Genomic DNA, 18677 nt, shown 5'->3' with positions numbered 1-18677 from the left:
CCCACGACCTTCTTGCTGTGAGGCGGCAACGCTTTTATTTCATTTAACAAAGCATATCATTATTTCATCATGCATTTAATTGTTTTGTGGTCCTGTGTTTTAGTGCTTCATAATTGTATTCTGTTGTCAAATTTGCCCATCAAAGTCAGATTAGTAATCCTGTACATCAGTTTAAGGAAAACCAATTCTAGGTAATGGATTGCAGATCTGGTAGTGACCTGTTACAATGGAAAGAAATGTATACATAATAAGTACGTCTGTGTGCCCGATATTTTAGCTAACACTAAACTTTCTGCACAACTGTCTGCATTGTGTTTAAGTTTAAATTAGTTAAATATGTTTGCATACCCAATTTTAAGTAAAATTACACAAAAAAAAATATTGTAGATTTATTTTTGGAATGTTTTGCTTTTTACAGCTTTCCTTTTGGGGACAGAAAAAGGTTGCACAAATGGGTGGAAAATGTGAGAAGAAAAAACTGGACACCCAATGACAACTCCAGGCTGTGTACTCTTCACTTTGAGGAGAAATCTTTCATTTTGCGTGGTGAGAGAAAGTGCCTAACTTCAGCAGCTGTCCCAACCATTTTTAGTTTCTTCAAATCAGGTAAGAGCATGTCTACCAAACAAAAGGTAAGTGAGTCACACACACACCCACACACACACGTGATTTTGATCAAATCTTTGACCACACATATTCTAAAAAATGTAAAGAGGTGTCAGAGATCTTGGAAGAAGACAGTTTTCTCGTGATTCAGGAACCATGTGACAGCCATACTGTGTCTGATGTAGATGTAGAGGTCACAAATGATGTACAGATCACCAATGATGAAGAGTTCACAAATGATGAAGAGGTCAGAGAAACAATGAAGGGATTTTACATTGACTGTTCAGTTAACATGTTCAATGTTAAAATATTCACATGAAAAAAAATTGAAAATCATTACGGCAGACGTAAAAAAAAAAATTGCAAGAAAGTGTTGAAAGTTATCTTGAAATCATTTATGAGGATACTCATTATAATATTGATGAAGTGTTATTTCACGTTTTGTTGGCTGTTTCAAGGGTTTATTTAGTTTGTTGTGACACAATCTAAGGTTCAATTTGTAAAGAAATAAAAGTTCTTGTGAAAAAAGATAGTGGTCAAAGTGATATTAGTGTTATTTGTGTTTGTGTTTTTTGTAGTCGTGTCTGGATTTGTCCTGTTCGTTTCTGGTCTGTGTTTGTGTTCCCACTCTTGGCCTGCACCTTGTCGTGGTGAGTGGGCTTTTAACTAAGACAGGCCAATTATATATATTGTGTGAAGCCAGCAAAACAGTCATTATTATGAGAATTATAACTGAAGCACACTAAATAATACACCATCAGTCACATTTTGCTTTTCTGTTATTAATCTAATGTGTGTTATGTCAAGCCTCCACAGTGGCGTGCTGCAGTCAGGATGAGACGAACAAGGTGAATGGATGGACGGATTGATGAGCCCAGCGAGCCTCCACCATCCACAGACAAGCCAGTCCCATTTTCCACCCAGAGAGATGTCTCTTCCATCTATCTTTGCCTGCCAGGGAAATGCAACCAAACATAGTAATTACAGATGGTGTTGTCTCTGTTAAAGTGACACATGAAAAAAAAATAAAAATAAAATAAAAATATATATATATATATATATATATATATACATATATATATATGTTTTGTGATTCATGTTCATGACAATAACAATCGAACAGATTTTCTTCATTCTTCCAATGAGTTTCACAAACAAACATGGAATTTTCCCTGGATCATACAAATACGTTTGTAGATTATATAAAGAAAATTATAAAACACATTTTTTGCGGTTTTATATTAAAGCAGATAGTCAAACGTAAATGTAGCGTGGTAATGTTGCGAAGACACATTTATTTTTGTTTTTCTTTGTTTCTTTAGAAGCTTTTATTTTGGTTTTCTGTGGAAGCACAACAGACAACACACATGTTAACGTCCGCTACTACGGTTCGCTCCGTATAGGTCTCACGAGCCACTTGAGAGACTTCCTCTCGAGCGTTATCTACTTTTTACATTTCAAAACACAGATCCATACCCGACTTCGACTTGAACTTATTAATCATGTCGTTTCCCACATTCAATCTTACTCGTATACATTTAAATATTCACATTTCTACTGAATAAACATCCCATAACGTTAAACGAACACTAACGTAACCGAGCGTCAACCCCGCCTCCTGGTAACCTAGCAACGGGCTAGCCGTTGTTTCCTCTTCGCTAGGTAATCACTCGGAGACGATACATTCAAAACGTAAATTTAACTCACATACCCTCGATCTCAGACTTCAATTACGAAACAGCCACACATACATTTGCTCTTATTTTCAACCATTTCCCCTTCTCACCTGTGGAAGCACAACAGATAACACACGTTAACGTCCGCTACGACGGTTCGCTCCACATAGGTGTCACGAGCCACTTGAGAGACCTCTCTAGCGTTATTCCCCGGGGCGAACACGACCTCCACTGGTAGAAGTGGGTAACTGCACCCTGCTCACTGATCACTCTCACACACGCCACAAACCACAACAAAAGCAGGAACAGTGCTTTGCCACAATTATGCTACATAAACACGTCCTGGTCCCCTCTGGATCCTCTTTTCCGGTCCTCGCGATCACTCTCTTGGCTGCGGTGGGCATGGTTCTGCCCGCGGTGTCTTCCTTTGTCAGGGCATTCTCTGGCCCAGTGACCCATGCGGCCGCAGATGTGGCACGCCCCCTTTTCGCCTCTGTCTCCGCTAGTCGCCCTTCGTCGGTTGTCGTTGTTCCTGTAGGGCCGTCTCGCCGTGTCACTGAGGTGCTTCATCATGGTGAGGGAGGCACGCTTTATCTTCTTGTCCTCTGCATCGCTGGCCTCCTGCAGAAGCCTCTCAGCGTGCACTGCATGACGTCGGACCTCTGTCAGCCAGGCATCTTCAATCCCCACGCAGCAGCTTCTGTTAACTGCTTTGGCGATCTGGGGGAGCAGCCCTTGTCTGAAAGCAGTGATGAGGCTGGCCGTTTGGTTGACGGCAGTCCTGATGAACGTGGCGACACTGCGGCGTCGGTGCTGGAGTGCGCAGGGTTGTACGGTGGTAGCGTTGGATGAGGGCAGGCGGGAGGAGGGAAGACAGGCATGTCTAGGAGAGGGTCCCTCGGGCCTGTAAGAGAAGGATACAGACGATTTGGTGCATTTGAATGCTCCTCTGGGGAGTGTGTGTGAGTGTGCTCCAGCGCCCAGCGCTGTTCACACGTTTCTTTACTTGTTTCCTGTCCCTGACCTCTGCTTCAGGTTTCCAGAATGAAAAACACCTTTCATGATCTTTGATGATTTGAATCTCCCACCTGTTTGGGTTTTTCTTTTTTGTAACCTTTCCCTCGGCTATATTCAGTTTATCCCGGAGGTTTCTCAATTCCTCCATACTCAGTGATCCCCCCTCTGGGAACCACTTTTCAACCCAAACATCCAACATATCAAGACAATCTGGACCGTATTTTTTCTGCATGTCGTCCACAATTTGTCCCCCCTGGGGAACTGCAGCAGCTTTTACTCAGGCGCAAAAAGGTAGAGAAAAAATTCACCCCTTCGGCACTTAGTCACCAAAGGTTTTGCCCGCTCAGCCCTCACCAACCTTCTTGGATATCTGGTGAGCGGGACAGGCCCGCGATATGACCTTGACTGGCGCGATATTATGATTTAGCGTACGTTACGCTCAACGTCATTCCGTGCGGCAGGTAAAAAAAAAGGTGGTGTTGTCCCGGGTGTCCCAATTCCATCGCAAGACGATCGGAGCCGATTATCACCCGGGTCGTTTGTCGGGTTGGTTGACCCGTTTTGTCGTGCAACAGCTGCAACTGCAAACTGCAGGCTTCAATTTACTGACGCCTTACACATGTGATGGCATGGAGACTGTGCATTGTAGCAACATCAGTCCCCTCAGAGAGAATCTTCTCCAAAACAGGAGAGAAGAAACAGGATCAGCCGCACAAAGATGAGGCTCTCACTAAAGGACAAAACTGTTATCTGAATGCTGATTTTTTTTTCTTTTTGTTTTACACATTTTAATTTATATTTTGTTGTGTGAGTTTCTGTAAGCGTATGTTGTTTGACTTTACATTTGTGTAGTAGTAAAAAACTAAACGTTTAAAATTGGTAATAGTTATTTAGATAGAGGCACCTAGACCCACCTGTGGGTCATAACACCCCCTCTCTTAAGAACTAAACCCTATTAACATACCTACAAACAAAACTAAACAAGAAAAACCTCAGTTCCCCTGAAATAAGAATTCCGCAGCTAGTCCACATGTACACGTGATAACGCATCTGCCAACACATTATCAACCCCCCTTCCTGTGGCAAATCTGGAGATTGAAGTCTTGCAGGAGCAGAGACCACCGCATCTACGGCTGGTTTGATTGCGCATCCTATCCAGGACCACGAGGGCATTATAGTCTGTAAAAACCTGACCCCAAATTAACATCAAGATGGGCATTGTCAGAAGGAGAGCCAAAGCTTCTTTCTTAACTTCCCAGAATTGACTCTGTGTGCGTGCTTGCTTACTTGTGGCATGTCCCTCTACTTCTATGTCATGGTGCAAAACTGACGTACGGCGGGGGTGGTCAGAAAACAATAGTGGGTGGCTCTCAATTAATTTAACAATATCATGACGGGCTGATGCAGGCAAATGGGACAAAAACAAGCTTAAGTTATTCATAATTTCAAAGTTTCCCAGGCGCGCCGAATGAACACCGATTTTTTTTTCCCTCCGCCAATGGGCACGGAGGGGGCGGAGGCTCAGGCGACACATTTTTCCGAGCGACGTAACGCCCGGTTCACACTGGACGCGGAAGCGCCACAAAGCGCCGCAAAGTGCCGAGCGCTTCCATTCGGCGCCCATGTTAAGCAATGTAGTAGTTCACACCAGACGTGAACAGGCGCGCGGCTCCCCTCGCGGATCGCGCCATGCATTTAACGTCAGTTCACTGGACGTGGAAGCGAAGCGCCGCCGAGCGCTTCCATTCGGCGCCCACGTTAATCAATGTGGTGGTTGCGCGGCTCGCGGCATGCATTTGTTGTTTCGGCGTCTGCTCTATTTCGTGCGCGAGCCGCGAGCGGTCCTCGTCAATAGTACAGGAAGTCGCTCAATAAAAACGAGAAAATCCGGTGAATTTTCAAAATAAACTAATTTCAAAATAAAAACCGAATGACAAATTCGATCATATATCATATTTGTATGTTATATTTGTCAGTACATTGTATCAGAGTGCGAGAGAGATTAAACACACACACACACACAGAGGAAGACTTGATCAAAATACGTCTGTTTGATCCTAGAGATGCCGGTCAATGATCATTATGAAAGAGGTCTTGTCTTGAGATGGACACCTGAGTGCGTGTTTCTATTTATTTACACACACACGTACAAAAGTGAGCTATGGAGCGGGCTGGCTACGGGGCAAGGGGGGGCGATGGCGAAAATGATTTATTTTATTTTATTTTTTTAAAAGAAAAAAAAAAGAAGTGAAAAAGTGGGAGTGAAAAAAAGAGTGCAGCTGAGCAGAAGCGCTTGTCGACCGTCGCGGAGCTGTTCGCGTCTGGTGTGAACCATTTGGAGCCTCGCTCGCGAAATTCGTTGGCGCGGCGCTTCCGCTTCCATTGGAATGAATGGCACGAGCCGCGCGCCTGTTCGCGTCTGGTCTGAACCACTACATTCAGTGCGTTTACATGGCACTAGAGAAAATCGAATTATTGCCTTAGTCCGATTATGATCGGAGAACTCACGTGCATGTAAACACCTTACTCCGATTATGATTGGAGTTTGAGAACTCCGATTGGAATCGGAGAACTCCGATTGAGACACCCAGATAATGCGATTGGAATTCGAATTTCTCTGCCATGTATACGCCTTAATCGGACTATTAACTGGACAATGCGAGTGCGCATGCGCCACGCCTCGCTCTCGCGACTCATGACCGCACAACTACGTCGTCTAACAAAACAGACGGCGCGAAACAACCTGGCAAACGCGAATAAGAATGTTGACATTTGGAGAGAGGATGAGACCGGGGCGATGCTTTCTCTTCTAAAAGAGATGGACATATTAAAATAACGCGCAACGGAGACCTTTTTAAAAAGGGTAGTGCAGCAAATGCAGGGCTCCGGCTTTGCGCACCCCTGAACAAATACGTATTCCTTCGTATTTATATTTCTACCTTTTCGTTCACATTTTTTGTAAGTTAGAAGAATTTCAACTTTGTAAATAAAAGCACAGCAAAGAGATGTTTTCCTGATTTGTTTTTATTTGGGTAATTTCGCTGTTATTCTGCTGGAAACGGCGTGCAGCGGCACCAGCTTCTTCCACGGTCGGCACTTTAATGAGCGTGTGTATAACTGAAGACACCGTTCCTTTGCAAAACCTGTACACAAACTCTCCCACCAGTCTGCTCCGAACCCGAATCCAACAAGAACGAGAGTTTGGGGTCCGTAGCGACGGCACAAAGCGTAGCATCGAAGTGTTGTTGTAGCCCTCCAACAGCAAACAACGTTCTTGTCTGCCTTTTAAAATAACCAGGAGCACAAGAAATAGGGTACACCTTATCTGCAAAGCAAGTAACACGTACATTATGAACTATCGTTCCATATCATAATAGATTTAATATGTCAACCGAAAGCAGCTGACCGGCTGAAAAGACTCACTCCACCCCCTAGTGTTGGGAGGAGGACCCGTCAATAATTTGAATTTCTCAGCTGCATGTATACGGGGACCAAGGTGAGAACTCCGATTGGACGAGAAAACCGAATGATTGCTTAGTCCGATTAAGCTCTGCATGTAAACGCACTGATTCATTAACATGGGCGCTGAATGGAAGCGCTTGGCGATTCGCATCGCTTCACTTCGCGGCGCTTCCGCGTCCTGTGTGAACCGGGCGTAACTTTTCAACATTTTGACGTGGCAGACGCGGGATGATCGTTTTCTATCAGGAGTGTGCACTACATAATCTGTATCGGAAAGTTTGCGCTCCACGACATACGGACCAGAAAAACCAGCCTGCAAACCGGAACCGGGTAACGGCAACAATACCAACACTCGGTCGCCTGTCTCAAAAACTCGAGCCACAGCTTTCTTGTCAAACTGCCGCTTCATTTTAGACTGGCTGGCGACAAGAGTTTGGTGAGCAGTTTCACAAGCACGATGCAAGCGTTCACGGAAAAAAAATTACGTAATCTAACACATTATTCTCTACTCGTTTAACATCGGAAAGCCACTTACCCCTTAACAGACGCAAGGGTCCTCTCACCGAACACTAAATCAGCTGGGCTGAACCTGAGGGACTCCCACACATACAATCGACGACTGAAGATACACTTTATGCTGCGGAACCATCACTGTGCTCATTTTAACCCCCCCCCCCCCCCACACACACACACACACACACACACTAAAATATACGAATTGCAGTAGGTTTGTTTTGTTGCTCTTGGTTGTCCGTTAGTTTTTTGAGAGTTAGTAGTAGATAGATCCCTAGATAGTAAGTTTGATAGATGGATAGAAATAGATAAGTTAGTGAAAGTTACACACACGCACATATATATATATATAGATATATATATTAACCTCTTTCAATGAACTCCAAAACATACATGGTCAAAATCCATATTATTATTATGTTGTTGTTTTTTTTAAACGCTCATACAAAACAAAAAAAAAGTGTCACATCCACTTGTAGTGCATTATTTTTGCCAGCAAGCTTCTCTTGTTACGACTGACCACATTGACCCATATTTTCCATATACTCACCTGAATCAACGGCCTTCCCCGAGGTGATAGGTGGAGTGACACGCAACCAGCACGTGACCTCTACGATGAGCTTCCACCCACGGAAGTGCCATAGGAGGACACGGATTAAATAGTATGGCTTGTCCACTAGAAGGCTGTATTATGGTGTACATAATATAAAACTTCGGCCCAGTTCTGCTTGTATTGCAATGGTTGCTGTTCCTGAAGTTTCATTTTTCGTCCCTTTTTATTTTTTACATCCATGTTTGTGATGGAATAGTATTGTGAATCGCTAGCTCGCATTGCATGCTGGGAAACAGCGTCACTCAAGGAAGTTTTGGCTTCGCTGACACGGTCCTGAAGGGAAGTGGGTTTTACTGCACTGGAACGGGATGAATGTGTTTAATCAAGCAGTACAAACCTGATTAATTGTCTTAATACTTCACTTGGAATGGCCATATTGTTTAGGATTAGAATTAGATGACAACTTGTTCACAATATTTGCAACTATTCAATTTGACCAGCAGGTGTCAGTAGAAGACGAAATTTCATGTTGACTATTTCCTAATGGAAGTGCTCTCTTTACGTTGGATTTTTCTCATAATTATTTGAAGTGTAGGCCTGTAGTTGATGAGGAATCACGGTGTGCTAACGCTACTCAAACAGCTTAGATGAAAAAAGGGAGTGTGATTTGGGTTTGTGGTACATTATGACAATCTTGGACTTGCAAGACTGAGGCGACGGTTCAATTCCCATCAACGTGTATTATATATGTGTTATTTAGCTCATCTATTCTACATTTTAAATAGATCACATTTGACATCTGACCCACTGAACACTTACTATTGAACATATTTTTAAACTATGGGCTATTTAGTCTTGTTTTAGGATATAATATAATTCATTGCACAAACTGTCAGGCTAAGTATAGAGCTATAGTCTACTACAATCAGTCGTGCCAAAAAAGAGACATTGTCTTTATTTTTCATTTTTATTTTATTGTGTCAGCATTGAACCGTACAACCATGTAGTGTTGTCCAACAAGAATGCATGGCGAATCAAATCCCAAACAACCTATGAAACAATGAACACGTTTCTATTGCACTTCATTTTATTGAGCACTAGATGACCTCCTCGAGCACTGTGTCATTGAAGCCTCGAGTAATGAACCATTTTTTGAAACAAGTGTCGAAGCTTCAACAAAGCCTCCATCGGCCATCACTACCTACGGCCGCGTGCTCTCACACCATTTCAGAAGTGACTAACTGCAGAGTTGGGAGTGGAGGAGGGATGACAGTCAGGCTGGCTCGACTGCTCCTCCTTCTCAGACGTGGCGCGTCCAATCAGCAGCCGACATCCAGGACCGCACCTGCAAGGCGTCATCCACTCTCTCTCTCACACACACACAAAATAAATTGTGTTCAATCATGTTAAACTTGGTTGGGGCACAGCCATGGCTCTTTATATTTTATTTTGTATTTTATTTTGAAGTTAGCGCTTTGCATTCTGGGCGATCCTCAGTACAGAGGAAGCCCATGAAGCAGGTGAGACGGTCTCCTCCCTGCTGAGACAGAAATTAATGCAATAAGTTGAGCTATGCTTCATCTAACTGTGTTTCAGTGTTTAAATGTGTGCTGGTGTCTTTCATTTAATTTTTTTTGTTTGTTTGTTTTTTGTTTTAGCAAAGTTCTTTTTTTTTTTTTTTATTGCTATTAAAAACGATTAGCATGCTAGCATGTCCATTAGCAGGACACAGCTCTCATACGGAGCACGTTGTCTCTGCAGGAGGTGACCAAGTTTCACGGAGCAAGTTATGGTTGTGTCCCATTCTGTTTCAGGTATGTGTGTGTAACTGGAAGAATGTTACAGTGTATAAAAATGGAGCCTTAGGGAGCGAATTATTGAAATTGCGAATGTCATTTTTTTGTATTTTGTAGAAAAATGTATTTTATTTTTAATATTATTTGTATTGTAGAAACAACAACTATACGATCACTACTTCAGTACAGAGGAAGCCCATGAAGCAGGAGGTGACCAAGTTTCACGGAGCAAGTTATGGTTGTGTCCCATTCTGTTTCAGAGAATAAACTGCTGCTCCACACCTGACTTCTGCAAGTCTTCATTATACAGCAAGCAGGACAGAATAGGAGAGGTCACATTGGTGCCGTGACTCGAGACTCTTTTGTTGTGCTACCGATGCTGCAGAGCGACCCGGGGACTGTTCTGCTGCTGCTGTTCATCTGCGGTCACTGAAGTCGGTCAGATGTGTTGCTTTTGTGCAGTGTTAGACATCAGATAGAGGGTTTATGTACTTTTATTTGATTTTTTTTTTTTTTTTTTTTTTTCAGTTTCCAGTCTAGGCCTTTTATGGTTTCATCCTTTTGTTTTGTGGTATTGTGTTTTGTTAACTTTTTGGAAAGATGAGTAATCCTCAGGGTAATGTTTTTGTAACTCCTTTTGGTGTTATTGCTGCTAGTATTGTAGGTCAGATGGGTGATGCATTGATTCAACAGGTCAGCCAGCGGGTGGCACAGGACATTATCTCTCACCTCAGTGCATCTGTCACTACCCCTTTACTCAGTGCTGCCCCTTCACCTGCCCATGCTGATATGCTAGCCAGTTCCCCTTTACATAGTGCTACCCCTCGACCTAGCCATGCCAATGTGTCTGCCACAAATGCTTTTGACGTGTCCCATTTGCAATATGTCCCTCATCGAAAGCTGAAGGAGCCCCCCTGCTTCAGAGGAGACAACTCAGACTCTGTTTCCGTCCAGGAGTGGGAGGAGCTCATGAGGAGTTTCATTAAGAGGGGGAATCTGCAACCTGAGGAACAAGCGGAGGAGATCCTTGTTCATCTTGGTGGCAAAGCAAACGATGTTGTCAGGTTTGGGACCAGGAACAGTGGTATTAACATCACCTGTAACCCCGATGCCATTTATGGTCTCTTGCGGAAGCACTTTGATTCTGTTCCGTGTTCACCACTCCCATTAGCAGACTTTTACACCACTCTTCCTGGGAAGGGTGAGGATGCCTTTGACTACTGGCTTAGACTGAACCGCGCTGTTGACTTGGCCATTGAACGTCTGAAGGAGCAAGGAAAGTCACTGGACAGCCCCAGCACTGAGGTGACTCGAATGTTCATAAAGAACTGCCCGTCTACTGAGCTCGCCATGACCTTCAGGTCGAAGACGATAGACAAGTGGACTGCTCGTGAAGTCCAAGACATTCTGAACGAATATCATTCTGAAATGATGTCAGTGAACAGAACTTCCAGAGAAAGGGTGTCAGTGAATGCTCTTGCTGCTGTCTCGCCACCTGCACCACCTGCTGAAGAACAGAGCCCACTGCAGCCACAGGCCACTGACCCTGATGCCCTGAACCGCCTTATTAACATGCTGGAGAAGGTGCTCCTGCAAAGATCTTCCCCAGCTTCAAACAGTCCTGTTCATGGTCCGACTCGACGGCCTGGCCCAAGGCACCCCAGGATCAGTGGGTTGCACTTGGAGGAAATGTCTTCTTCTCCACCATGGACTTGACGTCTGGCTTCTACAATGTGCCACTCCATGAAGAGCACAACAAATACACAGCTTTCTCTTCACCTTTTGGCCTCCACTAGTACAACAGAATGCCACAAGGTCTGTCCAACAGTCCTGCAACATTCATGCGAATGATGATGTCAATCTTCGGGGATGAAAACTTCACTAGTCTGCTCTGCTATCTTGATGACCTGATGGTCTTTGCCCCAACTGAACAGCAGGCGCTTGAGCGTCTAGAGATGGTGTTCTCCCGTCTGAAAAGTCACAAACTCAAACTGGCCCCCAAGAAGTGTCATCTCTTGCGGAGGTCAGTAAGGTCCCTGGGACATGTCATTTGTGGGGACGGGGTGATGAAGGACCCTGACAAGATGAAAGCCATCATGGATGTGGGAGAGGCTGACCTGATGGAGAGTGATGGTGTGACCCCTTCCTGGAGGAAGATTAATTCTTTCCTGGGCCTAATCTTCTACTATCAGCACTTCATAGCTGACTGCTCTGCTAAAGCAAAACCCTTGTTCAGACTCCTCTGGAAGGCAGGTGCAGCATAAGGCCATGAGAGGCAGGAAGGTGAAAAAGCGATCATCTGCTCCACCAGCGCTTATGGCAAGCGACTGGACTGCTGCATGCAAAGAATCGTTCCAGACCCTGAAGAATGAATTAGCTTGCAATGTCACCTTATCCCACCCCAACTTCAGTGAGCCCTTCGTTCTCGCTGTTGATGCGTCGTTTGATGGCATTGGCGCAGTCCTGTCTCAAGTGCCACCAGGTGAGACTGTTGCTCGACCTGTCGCTTTCGCCAGCAAGACACTGTCCCGATCACAAATTAACTATCCAGCGCACAGGTTGGAATTCCTGGCGTTAAAATGGGCCATTTGTGACAAGTTTGGTCATTGTCATTGCCCATTGTCCTACATCTTAACAAAGCCATGTTTGGACGCATGTGAACAAAGATGGGTTGCTAAGCTTGCCGCATTCGATTTCGATCTGAAGTATGTCCCTGCCGTTAAGAACGTTGTCGCTGATGCGCTAAGCCGCGAGCCATTCGTTCAGTCATGTATCAGTCAACGTCTGATGAAAGAGCCCTACGTTGCACTGCTGGACGAAGTTAATGGCGTCGTCAGGGGTACAGCGCAAGATGCCTTCCGGCTGACAACTGCCAAGTTCTTCAAGAAAGGGAACCAAGACCATCCGATTCTGATGCTGAAGCCGTTATTTTATTTTGAAAGGTGACCCGCAGCTATTTTAGGTCGAGAAAAAAAAATGGCCGAAATGTTTGTTTGATGGAAAGCGGGTCAAGCCGGAGTGGTTGGTGAGCCAAAAATTCTTTTGACCTCACGTTGTCTGTGTTGCCTCGAACCAAAAACTCAAGAAGGAAAATAAACGAGTTAAATGGAACCCACGTCTCATCAATTTATGAATGATGTAGTGGTGCTGGTATGACGGACGGACATTGAAGACACCTGAGCGTCAAAGGTAAAGAGCGGCTACATGAATGAAAACTGTGGAACTACACAGTCAATCAACACAATCAACACATTGAACACACAAACACATCACATCCTTCCTTCATTTGGCAGCAGACAATAAAACAGCAGTTGGATCAAAGATGCAGTGGAGTCCGAAGAGACGCCAGTGAAGGATCTCTGATCCAGTGGAGCTCCAAGCTGCAGTGACTTTACACACAACTGAGCATCATGTTGAGTTGAAGCAGCAGATCAGAGCAACACTGTCAGTCACAACAGGACGTGTTGACACTCAGTGGCTGGAACACACTGGAGTGTGAAGCTGCACTGAGGACACTGTAGTGGAGACACTGAGGACCTGGGGCTTCATTTACAAAAAAGTACATGGATTTCATCCTGAAACAAAAAAATCTGGATGTTCAAAATGTTGCGAACGCGCAAACGCACACCCATTTCCTTTGAGCGTCCCAATCCTCGTGGAATTGATCGCACATGAGCACGAGCCCTGCTCCTCCCTCGGAACACCTCCACATACAAAGCGTTGTCCCCCCTTGTTGGAAATCCAACATACTGGTGGACTTTTGGAAGGACAGTCTTGAGGTCAGCATGACTAAAATCTCCAGTGAGGATGGTAAAGCTTTTGGGTTTGCTGTCTGTTGATCACTGATGGCCTGGTACAGTTCATTGAGTGCAGCGTTCCTCTCACTGCTGTTGTTGGTGGGAGGGATGTAAACTGCAACTAGCAAAATGGCAGTAAACTGCCAGGGCAGATAGAATGGACGGCACTTTATGATCATCAACTGTGCCAGTGGTGAACAGTGTTTGCATACCACTGCAGTGTCCCGGCACCACGCACCACAGATGTAAACACATGCTGCACCACCGTGGGACTTCCCTCCATTTACATGATGATGGTGATGGTGATGATGATGATGATGATGATGATGATGATCAGACATTAATGAGTCTTGATTCACTTTCACTGTCTTTAGAATCTCACATGTCGACCACAACTTCTCTCTCTGCTCTCCTTCATCCAGTGAACTCTCAGAGCTTCAGTGTGCAGTGGTGTCTTCAGCTCTGCAGTCCAGCCCCTCCCACCTCACACTGCTCGACCTGAGTGAGAACTTCCTGAGGGATCCTGGAGTGAAGCTGCTCTGTGCTGGACTGCAGAGTCCAAACTGCAGACTGGAAGTTCTCAGGTCAGTTCCTGCTTTCTACTGGTGGACAGTGTGTGTCAGCAGATGACAACTGGTGTGTAACGCTGCTCAGTGTGAAGACTTTGAAGCAGATATTCAAGACTCATCTAGACAAAGTGGATGTTGATATTTTCATGTCAACAATCTGCAGCCAGAAAAGACTTTGGATGGTGGAAGTGTGGAAAATGTCTCCAGTCACTTTGGAGCTCAATGGAAGTTGTTGATTGGTGATGAAGGTCACATGACTGAGCAGAAGATCCTGTGAAGAAATATTAGAGGCAGATTAATAGTGCAGCAGTATTTCTTCATCTTGTCCTTTGAATGTGTTTGACTTGTAACGAGTCTCTGATGACTGAAAACAGCCACAAGCACACAAAGGACTCACTGATTATTTTCCATCTTCACTGCTGATTGGCTGCACACTGACTGACACACTGCTGTTGTTATTGTGTTGACAACACACTGGCACAATGACTCCTTTGAGGGAACGACTCAGTGATCCCAACAGCTGCACATCTGGATCATCAACAGGGAGAAATGACTCTGAATATGACATTTACACCATGGAAGAAATCAAATATTGATTCTTTATTCAGGCTGGAGAACTGCTGGTTGACAAAGCTCAGCTGTGATTGGCTGCTCTCAGCTCTGAAGTCCAACCCCTCCCACCTCAGAGAGCTGAACCTGAGTTGGAACCACCTTAAGGATTCATCAGTGAAGGAGCTGAGTGGTTTTCTGCAGAGTCCAGACTGTAAACTGGAGACTCTGAGGTCAGTTCACCCTCTTCACTCTACAACTTCTATCACTCTTGTTGTTGTTGTCATGATTTTCACTTCACTGCTGTTGGAAATTCAATTTGCAGACACTTTTTTTTTGATAATGAATGAAAGGGCGTGTTTTCATTGCCTCGCCTCGCCTCGCCATGGTATGGTGTTAGGGTGTTTGCACTGGCCGCTACACAGTTGTAGGGGGCGCTGTTTTGGTACCTCAATCCCCCAGGGTCCGAGCAAGACGAAGCGAGTTTAGTGGTGACGTAGCGACGAGCAGGGCACTGGATTGGCTCCGTGTCCGCGTCGATGTTCCCTGTCAGAGCGGACATCCACGCCAACTCCTTTGACACAGAACTTCCGTGTCAGGTACATTTTACCGTGAATACAAGTAGCTACTATTGGTGTTGTACAAATACATTTATGTGTATACAGTTTTTGAAAACAGCTTTTTCAATACATGTTTACTTTCGTCTTTTGGGGAGAGGCAGGCGAACCGGGAATGCCCTCGACGTCGCGAGTGTGTTCAACCATATTCGCGAAAACGACAAACGGCAAATGGCGAAGCGCTCTGTAAAGAAAATAAATTGAGTTGCTCCTGCGTGAGGCGCGGTAAGCTAGGGAACCCCAGGAGTCTTGAGGAGAGACGAAATACTGATTCGTCGAGAGGACGTGGCTCTTGGCCGCGAGGAAGCCTCAAACACCGCGGCATATAACAAAGTCGTCCTTGGCTCGCGAGGGCAGCTATTTCAAATAAGGAGGCGTGTTTACTGTGTGTTTTTCTGTTTGTTTGTTTTTAAATAAACGCTATTTCCCGTTGTATCCGTCTCGTGTTTACTTTTGGTGAAAATATGAAGGTTGAACTACACATTTGCTCGCATGGAAAACGAAACAATAAATTATAAATGTTGCTGCATAAATGATCAACTGTGACTTCAGTGAGGGAAAGTGTTCTTTCTTGAACAGAAAAGCAACCACAGACCGAGCAGCAGGTATGAAACAACTTCTACTTTGTCCATCGCTGCGCTGTTGTGTATCGCACAGAAGTGATGCTGGGGAAAACATTGTCCCGCTTTACCGTGTCGACTCCGCCCACGGTCTCGTAATCACAGAGCCAATGAAAACGCAATCGTACCGAGGCGAACCGTGGTGAGGCGAGGCAATGAAAACACGCCCTAAACTGGGCTTGAAGGTACAGTGGGTAAAATCCTCCCATCTAGTGGTCAGATTGCAGACTGCTTTTGTTGCAGATTCTGAAGTCGACGTTTCACTTTGATGTTCAGAGTGATGACACCCTGGTAAAATTCCATCGTTATAAACTCTCCATCATTTCTTCTCTATTCAGGTTGGAGTACTGCTGGTTGTCAAAGCTCAGCTGTGATTGGCTGCTCTCAGCTCTGAAATCCAACCCCTCCCACCTCAGACACCTGGACCTGAGTCAGAACCAGCTGCAGGATTCATTAGTGAAGGTTCTGAGTGGTTTTCTGCAGAGTCCAGATTGTAAACTGGAGACTCTGAGGTCAGTTCACCCTCTTCACTCTTGTTGTTGTCGTCATGATTTTCACTTGACTGCTGTTGGAAATTCAATTTGCAGACACTGGTTTGTGTTTGAAATGAGTGGAACTGGGTTTGAAGCAGGGGTGTCCATTAGGTCAATCGTGTGGAGTCCTCGTCACTTCCAGCAGGTAGAATGGTTCAGGCAGGAACTCAGTGATCTTGGTCATAATGTACGATGTGCTGGATTTTGTTTTTATATGTGCTGGATTTTACAGTCAAAGGTAAATGAGACGAATCGGCTTCTGCACCGCTCAGATCAAATAAAGAGACATAAAGCACATTTCATTTTAAATCTGAAACTATAATAATTGTTAAAATCAATGTATACTTCAGATACCTGCATTCTGTATGAGAGCAGACAGGAACAGGAAAAAGAGTTTGGCTGTTGTTTTCTTTAAATACACGCCAAACTACCGTGCTTGTCGCGTGAGCCTGCAATCCTGGCGTAAACTGACGGAGACGCCTCACTCGCAAAATACGCTTCAAAGTCACGCACAGCAGAAGCACCGGAGATCCTGGGAGATGCTGCTAGCAAAACATCTGCGTTCCACACACACACACACACACACACACACACACACACACACACACACACACACCGATTGTATAGTAGGTAGATCTTTTTGACTTGGTCATTTTAAAAGTAACTTGCATGTTGAAAAAGTGTGAGCACCCCTGGTTTAAAGGTACAGAGTGTAAAATCCTGCCATCTGGTGGTCAGATTTCAGATTGCAGCGCTCATTCACTCACCCTCTCTCCTTTGATGAGTGTCAGATTCTAAAGTCGACTTTTGACTTTGATTCTAAACTCTCCATCATTTCTTCTCTATTCAGGTTGGAGGGCTGCAGGTTGTCAGAGCTCAGCTGTGATTGGCTGCTCTCAGCTCTGAAGTCCAACGACTCCCACCTCAGACACCTGGACCTGGGTCAGAACCAACTGCAGGATTCATCAGTGAAGGAGCTGAGTGGTTTTCTGCAGAGTCCAGACTGTAAACTGGAGACTCTGAGGTCAGTTCACCCTCTTCACTCTACAACTTCTATCACTCTTGTTATTGTTGTCATGATTTTCACTTCACTGCTGTTAGAAATTCAGTTTGCAGTCACTGGTTTGTGTTTGAAATGAGTGAAACTGGGTTTGAAACAGGGGTGCCCATTAGGTCGGAGAGAGAGAGAGAGAGAGAGGGAGAGAGAGAGAGAGAGAGAGAGAGCGAGAGAGAGAGAGAGAGAGAGAGCTTTAAGAGTGGAGTCCTTGTCAATTACAGCAGGTAGAATGGTTCAGGCAGGAAGTCAATAATTAGAAAACACGGTGGTTGTGGTTGATCTTGGGGTGAATTCCAATTCCTCCCTTAACCCTCAATCTCAACCCTCAATCTCAAAAATGCGCGCTCCCTGCTAGGTGCAAATGCTGTCCCGATTCTAAGAACGTCCAGTTGAGGGAGGAGATTAAGGGCTGTATCGCCCTCAATATTGAGATTCTCCGGGACCACCCTTGGCAGTGAGGGCTACCTAGAAGGCATTGCGTATTTTCGCCAAGACATCTTCGAAAAAGATGGCGACGAAAAAGCGAGCTACAAATGGAAGTATTTTCTTAGTTAATAAAGATATAAATATTACAAAACCATTTTATTGTCTTAGTTTAAGAGTTTTTTATGGATTATTGACATCGTTGTTGCGTAACATTTTTATTTTTTTTACTTTACGATGTTTGTCAGCCGGACCGGCGGTCCCGGCTTCACGTTACTTGTGTACCTCGTTGTGTAGCGACGGAGGACTTCTTCTTTTTCATCGTCTTTTTCTTCTTCTCCTTCTTCTTCGTCGTTGTCGTCTTCTTGACAGACTGGACTTAGCTTTGGCGTAAGGCAGCCCCCCACAGTCTGAAGACGTAACTGCACTTAAGGGGTGTCCCATTTCTAAGCCCTTACACTTATTTTTGAGGGCCAAGATTGAGGGCCAAAGATTGAGGGTTAAGGTCGAGGGTTGAGATTGAGGAGTTAAGGGAGGAATTGGAATTGGCCCTTGGTCATAATGTCCGATGTACTGAATTTTGTTTTGAGGCCTCGCTCGGAAAATACGCTTCAAAGTCACGCACAGCAGAAGCACCGGAGATCCTGGGAGATGCTGCTAGCAAAACATCTGCGTTCCACACACACACACACACACACACACACACACACACACACACACACACACACACACACACACACACACCGATTGTATAGTAGGTAGATCTTTTTGACTTGGTCATTTTAAAAGTAGCTTGCATGTTGAAAAAGTGTGAGCAACCCTGGTTTAAAGGTACAGAGTGTAAAATCCTGCCATCTGGTGGTCAGATTTCAGATTGCAGCGCTCATTC

General features: G+C 44.8%; 1 protein-coding gene across 1 annotated transcript in view; it reads left to right on the top strand.

The window, feature by feature from the left end:
- LOC142888020 (NLR family CARD domain-containing protein 3-like) overlaps window positions 1–18677 on the top strand; it is a 175434-nt gene that overhangs the window by 156495 nt on the left and 262 nt on the right. Inside the window, exons 3-4 of the mRNA XM_076026027.1 lie at window positions 13843–14004; window positions 17159–17332. Coding sequence (XP_075882142.1) covers window positions 13843–14004; window positions 17159–17332 — 336 coding nt within the window. The remainder of the gene's footprint in view (window positions 1–13842; window positions 14005–17158; window positions 17333–18677) is intronic.

The sequence above is a fragment of the Nelusetta ayraudi genome, unplaced genomic scaffold (assembly GCF_046127955.1).
Source record: "Nelusetta ayraudi isolate G7.1 ecotype Tasmania unplaced genomic scaffold, CSIRO-AGI_Nayr_v1 ptg000018l, whole genome shotgun sequence".
NCBI classification, from domain to species: Eukaryota; Metazoa; Chordata; class Actinopteri; order Tetraodontiformes; family Monacanthidae; genus Nelusetta; species Nelusetta ayraudi.
Note: the sequence above shows the minus strand (reverse complement) of the source record. Positions and strands in the feature narration are given on the sequence as shown.